Source organism: Arachis ipaensis, chromosome B03, assembly GCF_000816755.2.
Source record: "Arachis ipaensis cultivar K30076 chromosome B03, Araip1.1, whole genome shotgun sequence".
In the NCBI taxonomy this organism is placed as follows: domain Eukaryota; kingdom Viridiplantae; phylum Streptophyta; class Magnoliopsida; order Fabales; family Fabaceae; genus Arachis; species Arachis ipaensis.
The window spans coordinates 124,457,508-124,475,424 of NC_029787.2; the positions used below are offsets into that span (position 1 = coordinate 124,457,508).

General features: G+C 32.7%; 1 protein-coding gene across 1 annotated transcript; it reads left to right on the forward strand.

The window, feature by feature from the left end:
* LOC107631357 (BTB/POZ domain-containing protein At1g67900) lies at positions 14,887 to 17,611 on the forward strand. The gene is made up of 4 exons (XM_016334786.2): positions 14,887 to 15,268; positions 15,344 to 15,413; positions 15,488 to 16,783; positions 16,933 to 17,611. Exons 1-4 carry the CDS (start codon positions 15,210 to 15,212, stop codon positions 17,440 to 17,442), a joined length of 1,935 nt encoding a protein of 644 aa, XP_016190272.1. The 5' UTR covers positions 14,887 to 15,209; the 3' UTR covers positions 17,443 to 17,611.

Below are 17,917 nucleotides of genomic sequence, written 5' to 3' on the forward strand. Positions count from 1 at the left end.
GTGCAGTTTCATGTTTTCTCTTTAGTATCATTATAATTTGTCAAAACTAGTTTAAAGACTCCCTTTTGTTATCTCATACAGTTGTTGTGGAGCAAATAGTGTAGCTCCTATTTTGTTATTTTGCTGTGATCCTATTGTGCTTGTTGCTAATGACAATCTTAATGGTTAGTGATTAAGTAATATATTACAGTTCAGATTGTTGTCATGATCATGACTTGCTTCATTTAAGCAGAATGCAAAATATAACATTTTATTTCAGCTGCAAAATATAACAATGCAAAATATAACACTTTAAACAGAATGCATAATATAACATTGCAGCTGCACAATATATCACTGCACTTTTTTACACAAGCACAACATAGCATTTTGCCAAACTTAAATCATCAAAAAATCATTTCATTACAATTTCATTCAGTTCAACAAAAAACCAACCATGTCAACATCAGTGCTATTTCTAGGAAAAAATACAGAGCACAAGTTGGGATCTAATGATATTCTCCTAAATCTCACTATCTCAACATCATTGTAGTAAAAGTTTCCCAAATTTGGTGCTGCTTGTTTTCTCACAAACTAATATTAGGGCAACTGTCCATCCAACTAAAGCAACTCCCACTGCAACCATGAACCTGAACTCAACCTTCTCCATTTTGCTCTTCAAATTTCTGACCTTCATCCTTAACCTTGAAACTTGTGGGGGCTCTTCCTCTGATTCTGCCCATACAAAATAGTCGCATTCTTCTCCAATCTATACCAAATATGACATAACCGAGTCACACCCACAGATTGTCAAAACATATAACTCAACAACAAGAAACGCATGGCTAAAACTCACCCCAAAGTTAACGCAACCCCAGAACCTCCACCCGGGATTTTCTGACGTCGATGAGGTGGCGAGCACAGGCCGTTCCCCACAATAGTAAGTTGTCCTCCTACGACGTGCCTGGTTTCTATTTCGTGTCGCCTGCTTGATGCCGTGTGTCGCTTCAGATTGGCATGCATCAGCCTCCATCCTTTTTCAATCAGAGAAGTCGAGCTTCGCAGAAGGTGCAGCATCAAAGAGGAGAGAAGATTTGCAGAATTAGGGTTTTCAAGAGGACCATTCTTTACTGTTTATCTGTTTTTTTTAATTTAATAACGGTCACATAAAAACCCCTGCCACCATGTACAGTAACCTCCACGTATGCAACGCCGTTAACCAAATGTTAGTAATTTGAATGGTAGGACAACATTGATTCAATTTAGAAATGTTTGGGACACAAATAAGACGTTTAAAACGTTAAAGATAGATTTGAGACTTACCCCAAACGTTGGGAACATAAATGATACTTTACTCTAAATAATTTAAACTATTTAAGTATCATTTTCAAATTAATATTTTTGACGTGAATAATCACCTTAAATTAGTTCACATCATCACATGTATTTTCTCATGGGCTTGGAGGTTAGTTCATACCTAATTAAGAAGACAAATCAATTAATGTCAATTAGAAAAAGAACATAAACCTCCTTTAATCTCCTTTTATTTTTAAAGTAGTGTTTGTTTTCAAAGACAAGACATAGAGACATAGACAACGAATGTTTAAAACGTATTTGGAGGCAGAGATATGGACACGAAAACACATTGTCTCTAAAATACTATTTTATATTTTTGTGTCAACTTTTTTACGAAGGACAATGATGAACACGAAATTTAAAAAGGTGGATACGAACATTTTTATCAAAATTTTTTTTCTTTTTATCCATAGATATTTTTTATAATTTTACTATTATCTTTTCTTATTTTCCTAATTTTAGCTTCTTCTCTATATCGTAGTTCTTCTTTCTCTGCGTTTTTTTTTCAAATACTCTTTTTTTTTGTAGAATTTTTTATTTGACTGGATAATTAATTTATTCTTTTTTATCGTTCATTCTCTTCTTTATAGCATATTGTATTAAACTATTAATGGAGACTTAATTCACTTTTTGACTTTATGTTACTTTATTTGTTCTTAATTTTATTACTTTAATACTATTTTTATCTTATTGGTTCATAGACCAATTCTTGTAATTTTCTGTACTCTTACATACTCTTATTTTTTATTAAATTAATTTGTACTTGATGTAAAAAATTTGGACATGACTATTTTAGTCATTTCGCATAATATCTTAGTTTTGTTCATGTCTATCCAAACAACATAGAACATTGCATTAATGTCTTGTCCATCATATCTAAATACAATATACAAAAAATAATTTTTAGTATCACCATTATTCTATTGTCTCTGTTTTAGTATCATGTCCTGTCTTGTCTCAAAAAATAAAACGTAGGCTAGATGCACGAAAATATAGAAGGGGTTATTGCTTTCATAAAAGAGACATGCTCTACGGATAGCGGTTGATCGTAGAGAAAATTATTAGCCATGGTACATCAGTACATGCATAAAAATGCATTGAATTGGAGCATATAATAAAGTGAGAGCTAGCAGCAGGATCTTAATTATTGCATAACACGGAGTCGTAAAACTAGTTAGCTACCAAAAGTTGAGAATTCAGGACACACGTTTCGTTGCTTTGCTTTGAGATGTGAGTGAAGAAATCTTACATTGAAATTAAAATTAAAATTGATAAAAAAGGAAAAAAGAAAAAAAGAGCTAGACATTTGATTGTGTGATATGTTTATACTAATCAGTGTGCTAAATTGTGTCATTATGGTAGATTACAAAATAGTTAGAGGATGAGGCTGATTTATATGATCTAGTGACAAGAGTGGAATCTAGCTAGCTAGTAGCATAATTAATAAGTACTTTCTGATCTATATGATTGTAATGAAGACTACGTATAATTGATAATTCATGGGAATTTACAAGTTGTTAATTAGACAAATGCAAAAAAGCGAGGAGTCACTTATCAAAAAAGCGATTCCGATAACAAAAAGTTGCAAAAGGAATGCACTTAAAAACAAAATTAGAGAGAAATTGGTAATGGAAGTTAAGGTGGAATGGAACTTTGTTTTTGGGGGCTCACAAATTGTGTTGTGTCTTCTCTTTATCAAGTTCTTGTCCGTTCGTACGTGTCTACTATGGTAAGAGAGGAACACAGTGACCCCACATGATAGAGGGAATTCTTGTCACAAATTGCAATGCAACCAATATGTTGGAGACGGAGCCAAACACACGGGAAATATATTTAGTGAAATGTTAAGGGGCAGTAATTTTGGTGTTTTGTAACCATCAATTGGTCATCAACAGTGCTTTTAATAGTGTGAAATTTCATCTAATAATAAAAAATCACTCACTTTTGTTTTGATGGTTAAATATTGACCAAAAAATACAAAAGTTGCTTGTCCCTAGACTTTTTCATATATATGTGTTTGGATTTGAATTTGCAAATCAAACTTTACTCTAATTTTATTTTGTAGCCTTCAGTTTGATTAAAATTAAGTTGATATATCAACGTCATTTATATTTCACAATTTGATATTAAAATTGATTTTAATAAAATAAATATTGTTTAGATAATATTAGTTAAAATCACTAAATGAACAAAAACACAAAATAAATAAAATATAAAGTACGAAAAGAAAGTGAAATTGAATTTGAATTAGTAAGATGATAATATATTGATAAAAATTGTAAAAATAAATATATAAGAGAAACAAACTAAAGTTTAAAGATAAATAAAAAAAAGTCTTATAAAATAGCAATATAATAGGTAGAAAAACTTAACTACAATAATAAATAAATATTTTTTAGCAAGCAAGAAGGATAATATTGATAAAAAAATAATTGCAACTATAATTTTTCAACAAACTACTTTAAACACAAAAGTAAGAAATTCTAAAAATGTTCTTACTTTTGGTTGAATGTGAGTTTGGGAGTAAAAATCTATTCACATTAAGTAAAATTAATGCCAAACAAAATTTGACAAACATTTAATAAAGCATTCTAACCATGTTTAAAATGCATAACGTGAAAACAAACATACACTAATTTTGTCACCATTTTTAACTTATTTTAAAAATTATAGTTAATAGAAAAAGATATATAAACGATTATATTCTCTAATAATGTAATCTTTTAAATAAGAGTATTTTTTTAAGTTTACTTACATTTTTATATGAGTATTTTTTTATTTGTCTTCTACTAACTTTTTTTTTTAGAAATAACAAGGTTTGAATTCTAGACATTTCGAATATAGAATTTTTGATATCATGATATTACATTTTTTAAAAATTTAAATTAATAAAAAAAAGTATATAAATAATTATATCTTAACAAATTCAATGATTATTGCTTTTAATTTTTATATGTATGGGATTTTTATTAGAGGAGTGCTAGGGGGTCGGCAATTTTTGTGTTTTGTAACCATTAATTGGCCATCAATAGTGTTTTTAATGGTGTGAGATTACATCCAATGGTAGGAGATCACTCATTTTTCTTTTGATAGTTAAGTGCTGACCACAAAATACAAAAGTTGCTGTCTCCTTAGACTTTTTTTTTTTTTTATTATCTACTCCTTACTTAATTTAATCTTTAACCTAGCTACTTAAGAGTAGAAAGATATAAGAAGGGAAGATTTAATTGATAATGTGTGGGCAAAAGGATATGAAGTAAGGTGGTCCTAATTGTTGTGAGGGTTATGGGGAATAGAATAAAGGTATTGTTAGGTTGGTGGTGATGGAACAGAGAAGCTAAGAAGATGGCACATGGCCTCTCCTAATAACTACTCCAAAAGCCAAAGCAAGCATCACTATTGACTGCCACTCTTCAGCTTTGTGACATTTGTTTTTATCTATTCTTCTCTCCTAATGCTTACAAAATTTAAAGTCACATAAACAGTGACACTTGATGCCTCTGGTTCCTTGTGTCCAACAGCATAGGGAACGAGATAACAGATTCCAACCCTTGCTTCTTTTTTATCATCAACATGGAATCTCTTCTCTTTTAATTTTCTTCTCACCTTCATTACTATTGAACCTACTCATTCGTTAACCTTTTTAGTTAAAGGACTATCTAACGAACCACCAAACTAGACCAACGTGAATATTAATTAAGATGGATCATTGCCTCTAATAAATTGCAATTGTGGAACCATATTCATCGATCAACCACCCACAATCCCTTCAATTTGTGTATGATATTGTAAGTCACGTCTAAAGTAAAAGTGACACTGAACCTTCCTAAAATAATGAATTGAAGATAAGAAAATAATATGTCTTTGCTGTGAGTATATATATATCTAAGAAGAATAACATATAAATATGGTGGAGGTCAACATATCTAACATGCAATAATCGATGTATATAAACAATAATTTGAAAAAGGAAGCGATATGATGCATGGATGAATAAGGTTGATATAATAATGTCTAATTAATTAATTACAAGAATACTTTCAATTAGGATATAATGGTGAATGTGTCCTCCTGTATAATAAAAAATAAATAATGTTAATTTATACTACAATCTCGCTAGATAAATAACATAAAAACTTTCATTTATTAATCTATTATTTAGGTTATTAAAAAATATAAATTACCCTTTCTGTTTATACTAATACTTATTGGGATGCCCTCATCACTTTTCCAGGCCTTTGAACAAAACTTTATCGTACGTGCTTGCGTATTGTATTTTTCTTTTTCGTTCATTTCCTTCACTTTTATGATTCATTTGAATATTATCCAACCAATATTTGTCGGAACTTTATTTATTTGCTCCTTCTGAAGCTGCTATATATGTACGCTATGGCAGGAATATGCAACGTATAGTTATAAATTACATCAACCCGCCGAGACCAATTTCACTTTAATTATAAAGTTTTGGAAGATTTTTAAGTGTACCGTCATACTGGTGTAGTAGTAATTTTTAACCGTTGATCTTAATTATATATATTATATATATTTTTTATAATTAAAATCAACGGTTAAAAATCACTAAAACACCGGTACCACGGCACACTTGAAAATTTTCCTAAAGTTTTAGCTCCCTAAGAAACTCAATTTCAAAAGAGTATATATATATCTTGGCACTCCTATAGCTTTGTATACTTACACTCAATAATAAATGATATATTCAGTCACTCATATTCTTTCTATAATGCTCTGCCTCAGTTTTTGATAATAATAAGGTGTCCCAAATTATTACGTGTATGTTGCGTAATTAATACATGCATGGAATGTCAAATATATTATACAGTCATAGAGACAAAATCATAGTATACATCAGATCTCTGACAGGAAATCAAAATGAATATCGTCCAAACTTTTTCGAGTGATTGAAATAAATAACGAGAAGCTTCTAATTCATTGATATTTATATGACGACTTATACGTATGTACATTGTGTATGTGAAATTATCACTTCTGAATTCTCATCATCCACCAGTTAATCTTAGCCTTGAAACAAAGGGTGCTAGGATTGACAAATGTGAAGATGCCCATTCTTTCCATCCATCATTTAATTTTGTGGTCAATTTGTACATGCTCATCCATCACCCAAATTAATTAATTCTCTTTGACAATTTTAATAAAGATCAGAATGTACCTTCATTCACATGATATATAGTATGGGTCTAATTTAAAGTTCCTCAGCAATGCAAAACTTGTTTTCTAGATATAGGTGCAATTAAATTGGGTCAATTACAATTTTAGAATTTGATGGAAAATAGATACATACAAGTAAGCCAACAAAAATAATAGAGTTGGAGAGTGGAGATGGTCCCAACGAAACAAAGAAGAATTGGAGGGGAATATAAGGTCCCACATGTCGGTTGGTTACCCATTTCGGTGGCATCAAGAATCACCCTTTCACACCACCCAACCTATGTATCTGCCTCTACTTTCTCACCACCACAATCTTTATATTATTATTATTATTATTATTAATAGGTCTGACATTTAGCCCCATATTTGTAGATTATATCAATAGGAGCCATATATATACATATGGTTATAAAAAATCCATTATACATATAGGCTTTAGTTTTGGATGAAATTTCGAAAGTAGCATTGATCGAGCCAAGAGAGAGTCGGGTCTGTGCGTGGAGGAGACAGTGAATGAGGCATGACTTTGAGAGCGAGATGGCTTGTGCTTTTCTAGTGTTGTGCCCACATTTGGATTTGGTTAAACATAGCATTTGGGGTGCACCCATTGGTGTACGTTTTTGGTGTATTCGTCTAATTACTCCCCCACCATCATCAATCATAAATATTCAATCTTCAATCACTTCTCTTTCCAGTCATATATGTCTTAGCTAGCTAGCCTGCTACCTACTTATTTCAACCTAAAAATTTAAGGCCAATAAAAAAATAATATAAATAATTATATCTTTAATATTTTTTAAAATAATTTTTTTAAGATTTTCATGATTTTTAAATTGGTCTTTTTTTTTTATTTGTTTTATGTTTTTTTTTAGAATTGAATTCTAGATTTTTTAGACATAAAATTTTAATATCATGTCATGATATTATTTATTTAAAAAATTTAAGCTAATAAAAAAAGGAAAAGTCTAGGGGCCAGCAATTTTATTGCATTTTGGCCAGCATGTAACCAGCAGAGAAAGGTGAGCCATTGGATGAAATCTCACACCAATCTCACACCATCAAATCATCATTGATGGCTAGTTGATGGCTACCAATCACAAATGTTGCTGGCCCCTAGTATTGCTCATAAAAAAATACAGCATAAATTGTTATATATCTAACTATTAATTGTACTTTTCCTTGGCTTAGATTAATTTGTTTCAAATAAGTCATGGCTAGGCTTCATTATTCTTCATATTCATATATGGATATAAATATAGAGAAGGACCTAGCTTGGGATAGATAGAATATAATTCATTTTTTTGTTACTACTATTATTATTGTTTTTGTTGTATGTATATAGAAGGAGAAATAAAGAGGGTAATTCACGTGCACAATAACCATTTACATGAAAATTTTTGGTAGTATTCGACCTATCGAAGGAGGAATAAAGTACTTTATTCAGTTACTATATTAGAGAATATACATAAACTTGCTTCTACACTATATATAGTGTGTTATTAGGAACGTAACGAATAGTAAGATCGTGAAAAAATAAAAAGCGAACAAATTAGTTAAATCAATAAAGAATTCAAAACTAGATACAATGAATTCAAACATTTTAGCATGCAGATGTTATTAGGACAAATATCGGGTACAAAGAAACCAAACTTCATGTTTATTCTCATCCAGCATACAAAACGTGAATGCATGGTGGAATGTATACGAATTATTCTTATATAAATTACTTTGATTATATTCTAATAAGCTATTTGAGTCTATTGTCCTAATAATATTAATGCCCTTCAATTCATCACCAATAAACAAAAAGTGAGTGATCGATGTATGATCCTCAAGGAATGTATACATTTTTTTTTTATCTTTTTATTTATGAATAAATATGATTTTGGTCTCTAAAATATAGACTGAAAATTTTTTCGTCTCCAACTTTTTTTACGTACAAAATCGTCTCTAAAGTTTAGCTTAATTTTAAAATTGGGACCAAAATACCTTTTTTCAAGAACCCTTCTCCAACAAACATTCGCCAAAATACTCCATTTCGCTGCTTCTTTTTTTTCTTATTCGTCACATCATTAGCAACAACAACAATGGAATCAGAAGCAGAAACAATGTATAAATAAAAGAAATAGAGGCAGAAGAATCAATAATGTAATTAGCAAATCAATGAATATTAAGGAATCAGAAATAGAAGAATCAACAATGTAATAAACAAAAAATAGAAGCAAAAAACTAGTACTAAAATTTGGTCCAAAATTTTAAAATTTAAATAAAAAAGACAATTTTAAAACCAAGTTAAACTTTAGGGACGATTTTGTATGTAAAAGAATATTAGGAGCGAAAAAAATTTTCTCCCTAAATCTTAGGAATCAAAATCATATTTAACTCTTCTATTTATAATATTTCTAATTGTATCAAACTTATTTCTATTTGTTAGACATAAAATTATTTTTATGTTATTTTTTTTATAAGTTTAATTTTTTGAAAAGGGTGATATTATGATATAATATTGCATGTTTTGATGAATTCGAAAAGAAAAAAAGATAATATAATTAAAAAAAAAGGGAAAGAATATTGCAGTCCCATTGAACTGGTTACATATGACTATAATAAGTATATTTCTCGTTCATGCATGTTCCATTCTTGTCCCGAACATCTTTCATACCTAGCTAGCAGCTAAGATCTTATGAGTGCAAACTCTACCTAACGAGCTAGCTAGCTCGCTAGTCTTTCTCAACTATTAATAAACTGGTTGGACTTGGACCACTTCTTCTACTATAATGCGTGCATTTAGGTTTGTGTTCCAAACGCGAAAACACTTATTCTAATCCTTTACTTTTACTCAATTAACACTCATTAAGGCTGCAAACCAAATTAATTAATTAATAATAACATGCCATTGCTGATAATATCATCTTGCCGGGGCCAGTTTTGTACATGCAAATAAATATCATGACATATAGTTATATTATGCAACTAAACATTTGTTGGTCGAAATTTAATTTGATAGATCTATCTCTTAATTAGAAAGACTTTAATATTATATTATGAATTTCTTTTCCTATTATTTTAGGTATAATTGAGATGCCTTGGCCTTTATCATGGTGATTTCCCTCAAGACTGTTAAAAAAAATTAAAAATCTTAATTTATATCCTATTAATTTTTAAATAAAGACAAATTTAAATATTTTTTATTTTTATTTGTAGAAAAAGGATAATTAAAAAGATAACTTAAGATTCTCGATTATTATTCAAAATATAATTATCAATATCTCCATCTAAATTAAAGTCTATAAATCAAAAGAAGTAATTTTCATATAATTACTACCATCCTCCATTGAATGATGTGTTGTACCTTTCAAAATGGTGAAGGCTCCATATGCATATATGACAACCTTTCACAGTTAATTTCCATAGTTTAGCCAACATCTTATTAGCTCTCACAGCCATGTGCTTTGTCAATTCTAGAAAATTAAAAGCATACCCTCTACATTAAATAGCCAAGAAAATGAATACATTATTATTATTAGAGAAAATACTGGGGCCAATAACTAGACCATCAGCCAATTTGGCAACTTATTAAAAAAAAAAAATTTTGAATTTTCTAAAAAATAAAATTTTAAATAATTAGGATTAACGCATCAAATTAGGATTAATGATTCTCACGCATAACTGCTTCGTCAACGTGAAGTCTTTTTCATTACGTAACGAATACTTTGTCTTCAACCGTCTACCGCGTTGTCACTGTACTCTCTGTGGTTACTCTTTTGCACATTGCGCTGGACCGACCTACATCGAATACAAGAAACATCCCAAATTTAAAAAAAAAAACATTTAAAGTTTAACAAAAGAAACATCTCCAATTTAATAATAGAAACATTCTAAGTTTTACAAAAGAAAATATTCCAAGTTTAATAAATAAGACATTCTAAATCTTACAAAAAAAATAGAGTAAACTACCATTTGTACCCACGAAAGTTGAAAACGCTGACATATCTGCCCATAGAAAAAAGAAATTACCATTTGTACCCATAAAAAATTATTTTTACAGGCAAAATTATCCAAACCCTAAAAAATTATCTAAAATCCCTAAATTACCCTTCTCTCCACACTATCATCTCCTTCCTCCCTCCTCTCTCTCTCAATATTCACAGCCACCCAATCCCAGCATCAACCACAAACCACCGTCTCACTCTCCTCATCCTCCCTCCTCTCTCTCTCAATGTTCACAGCCACCCAATCCCAGCATCAACCACAAACCACCGTCCCACCCTCCTCATCATCGTTCACCCTTCTCCGCTAGCAACGTCGCGGACCTCCGCCAGTCCAGGAGCACCGCGCCAGCTTCTCCTCGTCACTATCACCATCGGCCTCAAACCAGAGCCTACCGCATCAGAGACCCTTGTCAGTGACCACCCCTCCTTCTCTCCTTCCCTGTCTCGGTCTTGTCGACCAGAGGACCTTCGCACCCACTCCGCCCCTACTTCGCTGCCGCTAGCAACCCTAGAGCCGCAGTACCCCCTTCTCCTCTTTTCACCGCCGACCACCCTCACCTACCGGGGCTACCTTCTCCTCATCACCGAACCAGTGCCCCTGACGGGCCACCGCACCAGCCGCCGCCACCGCAGTCCCCTTTGCGAACCGAATCACGGTGAGCTCTCTCTCTCTTTCTGTCTCTTTCACCAATTTTCTTTTCTCCTAGAAAAAGTGAATCCACATACATGAGGCTTCTGTGTTTGATTGTTTAGATTTGATCCTCTCTCCTCACTCTCTTCTCACCTTAGATCTGTGTTCTTTTTCGCCCTATTTCTATTAGCTTTCTCCATGACACCCTTTTCAATGTTTTGTTCCCTCAAACAGCTTCAGATTCAGCTGAAACCAAGATCCAATTTTGACTCTCACCCATAGTCATCCATTTCAAATTCCTCTCTGGGTTGATTTTGATTCCTCCAAAGGTGAAGGTTATGGTGATGAAAGAGTGGCAATGAGGTGGTTTGTGGCAAAGGTGGTTTGTGGCAAAGAAATAGAGGTTAGATCGGAGAGTGTTCATGGGTGGAGGCTAGGTGAGGGCTGGTCGACGACGTGATTGGACGCGGTGCAGTGGGTCTTCTGGAGATTCCTTTGTGGTGTTGTGGACGTCGTCTTCATCAGTTCTGTTGAGACAGACAAGTTACGAAGCAGTTCGACAATGGGGTCAGGCGACGCGACGACGCGAAAGAGAATCTATTAGTTCTATTAGTGGGGTTGTGTGCATTGTCGTCGGCGCAAGAAGATTGGAATCGTTGTTGTGGCAAGCGGATGATCAGCAACGATTGTGCGGGCGGTGCAACGACGTGATTGAAGCTGAAGAAAATGATAGCAGAATAAATGACGTAAGTGAGAGTAGGAGGATAATATGAAATATGCAATTTTTTTTTTTTTTGGGATAATGTTATTGTGCTGTGTTTTTTTTTTTGTGTTATTAGACTTTTTTGTTGGAACTAATATGTATAGTTGGGAAAATTAGCTGATGCTCTAATTGGTTACGTAATAAAGTTGCAATTATTATTATTATTACGAAGAACTTGAAATATAAATAGAATAAATGACGCTTTACCTTGTATCATGGTTGGTTGTTCCATATTTGCCTTTGAAACAACTTGGTATGTTAGCACTAGTCTATATCTTGAGCCAACTATTGCCCCCGGTATGTTTTCCATAAGAGTTATTATGTTAGGTAATCAATAATTTTTTGAACAACATGAATAACTATTAATAAAATAAAATCTCCAAATTATTTACCTAAATTTTAATATTAGAATAACGATCCACACATTTAGTAAAATGAACATTCGATATATTTATTTTTCACATTATTTAGTATTTTTATTGTCTACCTATATTTTTTCTTTGCATAAATTTTCCATTGAATAAATGGAAGTTCAGTATAGTGGTCACTGGTCATCAATCATTTAATATCTTCTCTCGAAAATAATCAGAATTGCTCTTTAACTTGATATTTTTTCCCAAATTAGATTTCAACCTCTCTTTGATGTTATGGTATACTCTTAATTACCTTTGCGTTAGCACACTTACATATGGAATGCATCGCCCATATAGAAACAAGATTAAAACATAAAAGTTATATGATGTTTTTGTGAATTAATCATATGACTCTCTAACAAATATTTTGTTAATAATATAATTATTCATATACTCTTTTTATTAATTTAATTTTTTTAAAGAAATAATATCATCACATTATATCAAAATTCTTATGAGCTAAAAGAATCTATATAACTAAATGAGCAAATGTTGGTGAGCATCTCTCTCTTTCTAGATATTTTATTAATATGTGATCCATCATGACATTATTGTAGCACTTGTGTAATTAAAAATAAAATTTATTTTTTTAACAATGGGGATTCTTAATTCTTAAAGCTTGTTATTATAGATGAAATTACATATATAAATGGAGCCAAAGCCCCCTAGCTAGCTAGCTGGCTAGGCCCGTACATCTTTGCCATTCTTATTACCTTTTCTAATAATCATGCTCACAAAAAATTTATATATATATAGAGACTATAACACATCATAGTATGCAATTCGAAACCAATCATGAATATCACATATGATGATGATAATTAACTCCCTAGATGTCTCTCCTTTTGTACTCTCTCTACCATTATTAATGGGCCACAAAACCCTCCTTCTATATCTATCTATTGTTATTTAAATCATTTATCACAATGAAAATAATAAAAAAAATAATATTAATTTAGATCAATTCAAAATTTAATTCACTATTTTTTCGATCAAATTAATTTGTTTGACCTAATTTTAACAAAAATAATACAATTTAATCAATTATATATATTAAATTTTAATTAATAAAAAACATCTTTAAAAAAAACGTTTTAGTCATCTTTACCCTAATAGTTATAAGCAACAATTCAAAAGGGCAAACAAAAAGTTGAAGACAAGCCTCAACTACTACTTATTTAGGGATTAACACATCTTAACCATAAATATTTCAGCATCAAGAAGCCTTAATCTGCCACCACAATTATCTTTGTTTTGATTTTATTTTAACCTAATAATCAAACACCTGCCTCTAATAAGCCAACAAGAGGTCTCCCAGCTGCACTCCAATAATATGCTAAGTTTCAATCTCATGGACCATTTGCAATAAATGAATGTGGAATGCTCATGACATGCATGGCACGGAATGGCAGTTTCGTCATTTTTGAACAATACAAGGCCAATCTTTTATCCATACATATATGCTTTCGTGCAAATAAAGTTGGAATTCATTTTTATATGGAGGCTATCCATTAGCTTGTTAAGGATAATGATATACGTATATTATATGGCTCCTTTTCGCCATTTTAAGTTCTGTTATATCCTTATTTCTTCACAAAACTATTATTTATTATTACTGCTGCTGAATTATTAATTTATTTATAGTGTTTGACTAGAATAATCTAATGGGAGACTGCATCAAAGTAAAAAATGCATTGAAAGAAAAAAAAAAAGAAACGTAAAGCAAAGAAAATTATTAATTGCGGTGGCAATGATGAGAAGGAAGGGCACTAGTGGGCGCAGGATAAGCACGTGGGAGTTGCCATTCCATTAGCACTGTAGTAGTATAATCAAAGTTCGAAAACTGAGCTACAACTACAATTTCAAAAATTTTGAAAGTTTAATTGAAGTTAAATTAAATATTTTTTTTATTATTTTAAATCAGTTAACTACTAAAAAATTAAATCAATTTGATTGGTTAAATTTTTAGTTGTTTAACCAATTTTTTAGATAAAGCCTAGCTAATACAAACATACCATAACATTCTTCTACCAAAACACTAGAAATTAAAAAATAATAATAAATAAATCAAAGGTAAAGTTGACGTTACACAGTTATTCTATTTCGCATGTATATATATTTCCCCCCTTTAATGATTTGCCACTTTCTGTATTGGTTGGTCCTTATACGATATAAAATTAATCTAATAATATTACATACCATGTTTTATGTTATATATGTACTGAGTATTTCTACTTCTAGAATGATTATGTTTATATTTTCTTTAACTGTGCTGCTAAAATAGATAAGTAATGTGTATAAAGTGTAGCCAATCTATTTTAAGTATGTCGTCTGCAATATGCTGTGATCCTTGCAATGTTTTATCTTCTGATATTTTCTTACACAATTGACTATTCTTTTTCTTTTTCTAAATTGCTGAGTTAAAGAAGGTGGTTAGATAGAAAAGATAAATTCTCTCAAAATTGAGGAATCTTGTGACATTGCAAAATAAAGTTTGTCTGGGACCAACTTCTTTTGTGTTTTAACATTTTTGTTATTATTATCACTCATACACTTATTTAAACTTTGTATATATTATTTCTTCCCACAAAGAAACCTCTTTGGTTTTCTTTCTCCCTACTGAAACTTTTACATCTCTTCCCTCCTCTATTCTTTCTTTTTTCTTTCTCAGAATCCCTCAAAGTCTTTCTATCCCACACTCATTCAGTTTGCAGTTTGCACTAAAGTTCTATCATACATTCAATAACAAAGTGATGGTATATAATATAAATTAGTATTCACTTTGGTATTTGTGTATATAGCTAGTTTTCACTAGTACCATTGCAACTAGAGTCACAGAATTGAGAATAACACATGATTTAGAGGGAAAGAAATTCGGCAAACTAGTCATGAAGTTCATGAAACTTGGATCTCGTCCTGATACCTTCTACACTGCTGATTCAGTAAGGTAAAAGCATAATAAATTGAGGAAATTCCTTGTTATGTAGTTAAAATAAGATTGTCGAAATTTGTGTGCATGCAGGGCAGTAACTTGTGAAGTTTCAAGTGACCTGATAATTCAAGTGAAAGGAAGCAGATACCTTCTTCACAAGGTGAGTGTACAAGTCCTTCAAACTTGTCTTGAATGACTAGTTTCCTTCTTTTGTTGATCTGTTTTCGGTTTCAGTTTCCCCTTCTTTCCAAGTGTTTGCGGCTCCAAAGACTCTGCTCAGAGTCACCTGATTCAGGCCAGCCTCAGATAGTGCAGCTCCCTGACTTCCCCGGCGGCGCCGAGACATTTGAGCTCTGTGCAAAGTTCTGCTATGGAATGACCATAACACTCAGTGCCTACAACATTGTGGCGGCGCGCTGTGCCGCCGAGTACCTTCAGATGACTGAGGATGTAGAAAAAGGGAACTTGATATACAAGCTTGAAGTGTTCCTGAATTCTTGCATCCTCCATGGCTGGAAGGACTCAATTGTGACACTACAAACCACAAAATCAATGGCTCTGTGTCTGTGGTCAGAGGACTTGGCCATTACAAGCAGGTGCATTGAAGCCATAGCCTCAAAGGTCTTAAGCCACCCTTCTAAGGTGAGTTTGTCACATAGCCATTCTAGAAGGTTGAGAGATGATGTCTCTTCTTGCAATGGAACCGAAAGCATGAGGCACAAGTCAACAAGTAAGGGATGGTGGGCGGAAGATTTAGCAGAATTGACCATAGATTTGTACTGGAGAGCCATGATTGCTATCAAATCCGGCGGCAAGACGCCGTCCAATTTGATCGGCGATGCGCTCAAAATCTATGCCTCAAGGTGGCTGCCAAGCATCACAACAAAAAGCAATGGACATGCCAAGAACAAGAAGGAAGAATCTCAAGAGTTATCAGACTCAGATTCGGATTCAGCAAGCGAAATAGCCTCCAAGCATCGTTTACTTTTGGAATCTATAGTGAGCTTGCTACCTGCTGAAAGAGGTGCTGTTTCTTGCAGCTTTCTTCTTAAGCTCTTGAAGGCTTGCAATATTCTGAATGCATCTTGTTCTTCAAAGAGTGAATTGGCAAGAAGAGTAGGACTTCAATTGGATGAAGCAACAGTGAATGATCTTTTGATACCTTCACTTTCTCACACAAATGATATGGCTTATGATGTGGATTTGGTGATGGCAATATTGGAACAGTTTATGTCACAGGGGCAGAGTCCTCCAACTAGTCCTCCAAGAATGAGGATGATTGCCTGCGAGAGAAGGCGGTCGCGGTCGGCCGAGAACATTGATTTCGAGTTCCAGGAGAGCAGGAGGTCCTCCTCAGCTTCTCATGGATCAAAGTTGAAGGTGGCTAAGCTTGTGGATAGGTACCTTCAGGAGGTGGCCAGGGATGTCAACTTGCCTTTGTCAAAGTTCATTGCTCTTGCTGAGGCTATACCAGATTTTGCAAGACATGATCATGATGATCTATACAGAGCTATTGATACTTATCTCAAGGTATACTAGAGCTATTGCAACTAGAGTCACAGATACCTTTGTCAAAGTTCATTGCTCTTATTCAAAATTTATTGGCAATTTAGCCTAAACATGGCTTCTGATTTAATTTGGCTACTTGTTTGTTACATTCTGTTGTGTTGTGTTGGCAGGCTCATCCAGAACTGAATAAAAGCGAAAGAAAAAGACTATGTAGGATCCTAGACTGCAAGAAACTATCCATGGAAGCATGCATGCATGCAGCACAAAATGAGCTACTCCCTCTAAGAGTGGTTGTCCAAGTCCTCTTCTTTGAGCAAGCCAGAGCAGCAGCATCCGGCGGCGGCAACGGAAAAGTCGCCGACATACCAAGCAACATCAAGGCATTACTGAAAGCACATGGCATTGACCCTTCTTCAAAGCATCCCCCACCATTGAGTACCACCACAAGCATTCATGGTGATGATAACTGGAGTGTCAATGGACTCAAGACACCAAAGCCAACAACAACAGCAACAAGGAATCCAACTCTGAGAATGAAGCTAGCAGAGGATAAAGACATAGATAACATTACCAATGATGAAAATGGGAGAGCTGCTTCTAGATCTAAGGGTATTAATCAACCAAAACGAATGCTTAGTAAGTTCTGGTCTACAAACAAAGGTGTCACAGGAAAGAATTAGAGTGAATTTTTAGAGGATAGTAGTAATATACTCTATTTTTACTTCATCTGCAAAAAGGGCCTTGTAACTTCTTAGGCAGAATCAAAGAATTGTGCATTGTTCATATAAAACCTATGATAATAAGATATGAGATCTTTCTCAACATAAGGGGAAATCTCTTTGGTAAAAATCTCATATGTTAATAATTTCAAATTTATTCTTGGATATCAGATAATAATTTGTATCCACACTAATGTTCTCTTCCTCATAGAATATGATATTCAACTATGGGCTAAAATTTGGAGTGTTCGAGCATGCATTTATTATTCTGGTTTCTAGTTAGAAGAGATTTTTCATTGATCTATTGTGCTTTGTTACAATTTATTAGTGCCATCATAATTGATAACAAACTGGTGTGCAATCCAAAGCCGACCAGAAAGTAGGACAAAAATATACAACAGAAGAATAAAATCCACCATTGATAAGATATGTTTGC